This window comes from Coptis chinensis, chromosome 7 (assembly GCF_015680905.1).
Source record: "Coptis chinensis isolate HL-2020 chromosome 7, ASM1568090v1, whole genome shotgun sequence".
In the NCBI taxonomy this organism is placed as follows: Eukaryota; Viridiplantae; Streptophyta; class Magnoliopsida; order Ranunculales; family Ranunculaceae; genus Coptis; species Coptis chinensis.
In genome coordinates, this window is record NC_141462.1 from 60,652,841 (window position 1) to 60,657,753 (window position 4,913).

General features: G+C 37.8%; 1 protein-coding gene across 2 annotated transcripts; it reads left to right on the plus strand.

Moving 5' to 3' along the window:
- Positions 1-649: 649 nt before the first annotated feature.
- Positions 650-2,340, plus strand: LOC147488234 (uncharacterized). Of its 2 annotated transcripts, none has more exons than XM_086571614.1 (3): positions 650-1,115; positions 1,679-1,852; positions 1,938-2,340. In XM_086571614.1, the coding sequence occupies exons 1-3, from the start codon at positions 693-695 to the stop codon at positions 2,124-2,126; spliced, it is 786 nt and encodes a 261-aa protein (XP_086427740.1). In that variant the 5' UTR covers positions 650-692; the 3' UTR covers positions 2,127-2,340. The 2 variants fall into 2 exon arrangements, with proteins under 2 accessions (XP_086427740.1, XP_086427741.1); XM_086571615.1 differs by having other exon boundaries at positions 1,949-2,111.
- Positions 2,341-4,913: the final 2,573 nt, after the last annotated feature.

The following is a 4,913-nucleotide window of genomic DNA, read 5'->3' on the forward strand; positions in this document are numbered from 1 at the left end:
TTTGACCGAATAATCAAAATTAACCAGACCAAACTAATCATTATTATTGTTGTAATATATGTATTAGTACAAACATATTCTTGGAGGTCAAAAGTTGGATTCTTTTTCTTGACTGCGAATTTCGTTTGCGATGGTGATAAATGGACGGGCCAATTTTTTTTATCAGAAACTACTCATGTTTGAAGGAAAACCCACCTTCATAGGTAACTTCAGTGCTTAACACTCACATTACTTTGGAAGAACAACACTAGCAGCAAGAATCTGTTGAGGCTTTCGTTTGTTTGCAATCTGTTGCAACACAAAAGGTGCAACGTCCCTATGTGATGAGTAGGTGACATCCTGCAAGTTGCCAAAAGGTTAAAAAACGTAAATTTGGACAAAGCAGCTGATTTGTACCAATCTCTGAAAGCATGACACATGGACACGGACCATTTATTTAGGTTTATGAATTTGCTCAAACAGGACCCTGGGTCTCTCTCACAATTTCAACTTCACCAAACCAAAAAACTTTCGGTCGATATTTCCATATTCTTTTCAACTCTGTTGTGATAAACGAGTCAACCCTTTTTCTCTAACAAAATACGACGTCATTGTCCACGTCACTACACAGCCTTTGTTTTTCGTGCTTAAAAGCCTGCATTCTAAACGTTCACTCTCATAGTCAGTGTTCAGAAAACACTCAAATAAAAAACATGTACCAATTTAACGAATTATTTGCCATCAGCTGCGCTTCTAATACGGCCGGCTCCGATTTCCACGCGTACGACACGTCTCAAATAGCCGTAAATTCCCCGCCACCGCTTTATGCTGCTCCTTATTCTGTTCCACCTCCTATTGTACTCCCTACAAATGAGTTTGACACTGCGTTTCCGGTTCTTAAGTCGGAGTTTGGTTATAGTAGTAGTAGTAGTTATGGTTCACCAAGTTCGTTACCGAGTTGTAACTATGTGCAACGTCCAAGTATGGTGCAAAGGAGTATGAGTAGTCATTCACTTCAGACGAAGGAAGGATATTACCACCCCATTTTTACTTCTCTTGACGAATCTTGTCCAGAGATATTCGACTTGGATGCTGTTGGTTCCATGAGGAAAGTCTTTAGTGCTGGGGATTTGCAGGTAACAAAAAGCAACATGCATTGTTAGTTCAAGGCTACAAGCTCTCACTCAAAATGACAAATTTGCCCTTGTTCATACCACTCTGTTCTGATAACTTTTATTTATTTATAATCTTGAACATAATTGTTATAATAATTACCACTATGTGACGCCTGCAGCCACTTTATTTTTTTTTTCTAATATGGCAGCGCAATACACACGTGCAAATTGTATAATACAGTTATAGACGTGCGTGCATTGTGCTGCCATATGGATAGCTATAGGTGCGTGCTATCTTAGCATTCTCTTGTTCTTTATAGAGGTAGGGTTGCAAACTTGTAATGCAACTCGATGTCTTCTGTTTAATTAATCCTATTCAGTTAATGTAAAAATATTTTTCATTTTAATCCAATTGACCATTATTTATATTATATATTTCTAATAGTAGTTACTTTTTGCACACGTGGCTACTAATTTTCTCATAGTTAGAAGAAAAAAAAAAAAAAAAAAAAATTGTCGTGGGTACATTTAATGTGGCAACGTGTATCTTAATGCAAATAGTTTTGTTTTATTTGATATATCAGGGTATTAATACGGTGCAACATAACAGTGGGCATTCTGAAAGCCCGTTGTCGCATGAGGCTTGTGCCATTGAGGCTATGAACAAGATTGGACGTTACAGCGCTGAAGAGCGAAAAGAAAGAATTGAGAGATATAGGAGCAAAAGAAACCAGAGGAACTTCAATAAGAAAATTAAGGTTAATTAATGTTTAATGTCAATCAACCGCACTTTAGACTCTTTTTGTCTTTTAATTAATATATTTATGTTCTTTTTTAATTCAGTATGCATGTAGGAAGACATTAGCTGACAGTCGTCCACGTATTAGAGGACGATTCGCAAGGAATGATGAAGTGGGTGAAAGTTCTCAAGGTCAATGGAATCAATTGGAGAGAGAGGAAACTGAAGAGGATGATGATATATGGTTCAATTTATTTGATGCATTTTCTGTGAACTTAATTCCTCATCAGTAGATGCCCAAAAATGGCCTCTAACTTTTGGGCCTTTACCCTGCAATTGTTGCATTTTGCAATTGCATGTACTATTACTATGTTGGTTGCTAATTGTAACGTTGCAGCACAACTAATTAAGCACCAATAAGGTTAGATTCTTTTTCATGTAAATGTAAATACAGTTAACTCTTTTAGTCATTGCGTTCCGTTATTAATAAAAACTGTGTGATGGACATGGACTGATGGCCCCAAGTTTTGAAATTTGTCTTTTTTTATTTTTTGATAATAACTTTCGAAATGTGTCTGTTGTTACTTTCTGTAATTAATTCGTATTAGTTCTATCAACCAACTATCATTATCATTTTTCGAGTAGATTTCATCTTTCGCAAAACATGTCTACAAAATATCACTGTGTAGTGTTAGAGACTTAAATCACGAAAATGACGGCCACGATGAGATAGAGAGGGCACTTATAGATTGATTTTCACACTTGAGAAAGGCACAAGCCTCTGCGAGTCTTTGTCCACATCCAAGTTGTGTGAATGCTTGAATGGTAAACGTTTTCTATGTTACGGAATTTCTGGCCCCTCACAAGGAGTCCCCAAGTTTCTGGTTATTTGCAATTTTCCAAGATGATCATAATGCACTTGGCCAAATTAGAGTGGCCACATCGAGTCAAGAACATACAAAAGTGGCAGGGCCTCACCTTAATCCCTTCAAGTGCATTCCGCAAGTCATTACAAGATTCGGATCAATCCAGTCGTTATAATTAAAAGGAGTGTGTTTCATGAATAAGAAGCACGAATTATTTTTTATTAATAAAGTGCTTGCATTGCAATCATTTAATGTTCAAGAAGCATCCACAATAATGCTTCTAATTCCTCATTGATCCAAATCTTCTAACTTGACTGCTGACCAATTATTACTAATTTGAACTCGGTTAAAATGATGAGGTTCATACAAAAAACATTGAAAACATTCTCCTTCGAAACTAATACTGACTGTGAATCTGTTTAGTCATGTGGTGTAAAATTTTTGTTGCAGGCCACTCTTTACATTGGTTCAGTGTCAAAAAGGATAAACTCTCCTTAATTGATTCGTCCAAAGGGAACTTTTTGAAGTGTCAACAAATTGATACCACTCTAGTTCAAAACTAGTAAAAAGGAGCCCTGAAAAGTATCAAACCCAGCTTAATGCTTTAGTCTAAGCAAAAACTAAAGAAAGGTATCTTATGTCCACTAGAGTATAAAGAAGCAGAATCTCTTAGCACGCCATATAAATTGTGCAAAAAATTGAACCAGTAAGGCAGTGTCATCTCAAATAAAGTGTTTATTTGGCTTTACAAGCCAAACAAACCAAACAAGTCGCCAAGTCTTCTTTTCAATTTAAGAAATGCAGAGCATTTGAAAGCTAGTGTTATTGTATCAGCACCTAGAAGGTTATTATAACTGATAATTGCGTCTTAAAATAAGTCATAATTGAGTATAAATTAGAAATAGAATCTGACTTTATTACTAAAGGCTACTACTATGCTCTCGAGGACAGTCCCTCAGTCCTTGAAGCAATCCCCTAGAGGTGGGAGACTGACTTTGTTGATTCTTGTCGGCACCAGATAAGTAATCCACTATGTTAAGTTACAGTGGCCTTTAAACTATGTGTATTTTTTTTTATCTGATAATCTTAAAGTATATATGCAATAATTAATCTAGTCATATTAACTAACATATAAATACCTTGTGATACTGTTAAATAAAGTTGCTGAAAATCTTTCAAGATTGCTGTAAGTAACTTCCGTTCTGCTTTCATGTTACTACAACACACGTGTCCACACCAGGTCGTATCTCTACCAACTCCTACCACTTTACCAGCACGTCATAACGACCCAAACTCAGGTCGTCCCGATTCTCAGTTACAGCCATATATAGAAGCAAATCATCTAGTGCAATCCGGGAGTTCAGTCAACACACCAATCAATGAGATATTTACTTTGTAACATCAGGAGTAATGACGAATCATCAAGATAGCACACAATGTGGATCTACCCTTGACAACGGCCTGGAGTAAATAAGGAAGGTCAGCTCAAACATATATAAGTAGAGAGAGATGAACTACGTAAGGCTTGATTCAAGTTTAACCCCAAGAAACTTGATACGTAGGCAACTCTTGTCCCAAGAAAGAGTGCAACCATTCCCTATCAAACAAATCATCAGGTCGTAGACCCAAAATACCAAATCTTTACATTGGCGCCGTCTGCCGGTTCGTTCCATTGAGAAAACACACACAACCTATTTTCTCAAGCCCACGAAGCTGGTTAGAAAAACCACCATGGAAGCACAACTACAAGCCTTAGCAGATCAAATGAAGACGCTACAAGATTCTTTTGTAGCTCTCTAGCAGGAAAATCAAACTATGCGCGACCAAGCAAACTCCAACACTAACAACGACACTCCAGACGCAGTGGAGAACAACGGCGTCACAGCCCTCACGTTGAAGACTTCGCCCAGAGATTGGAGAAGTCAAACGACAAAGCGAGCGCAATCCAGATTGCTCAGAAGATGCTCCAGTCGTACAAGGCATCACCTTTCACCATTGAAATCAGGGACAAACAACCCCCCTCAGAATTCATATCTCCAAAGTTTCCGCTGTATGACGGTAACTCGTGTCTAGGACAACACGTAGCTCGTTTCAGCCAGATTCTCGCACTCTACAGTGCTCCAGACTATGATAACCTGAAGTGCAAACTCTTTCCAACCAACTTGAAGGACGGAGCACTAGACTGGTTCTACATGCTCATCCCAGATTCAATCA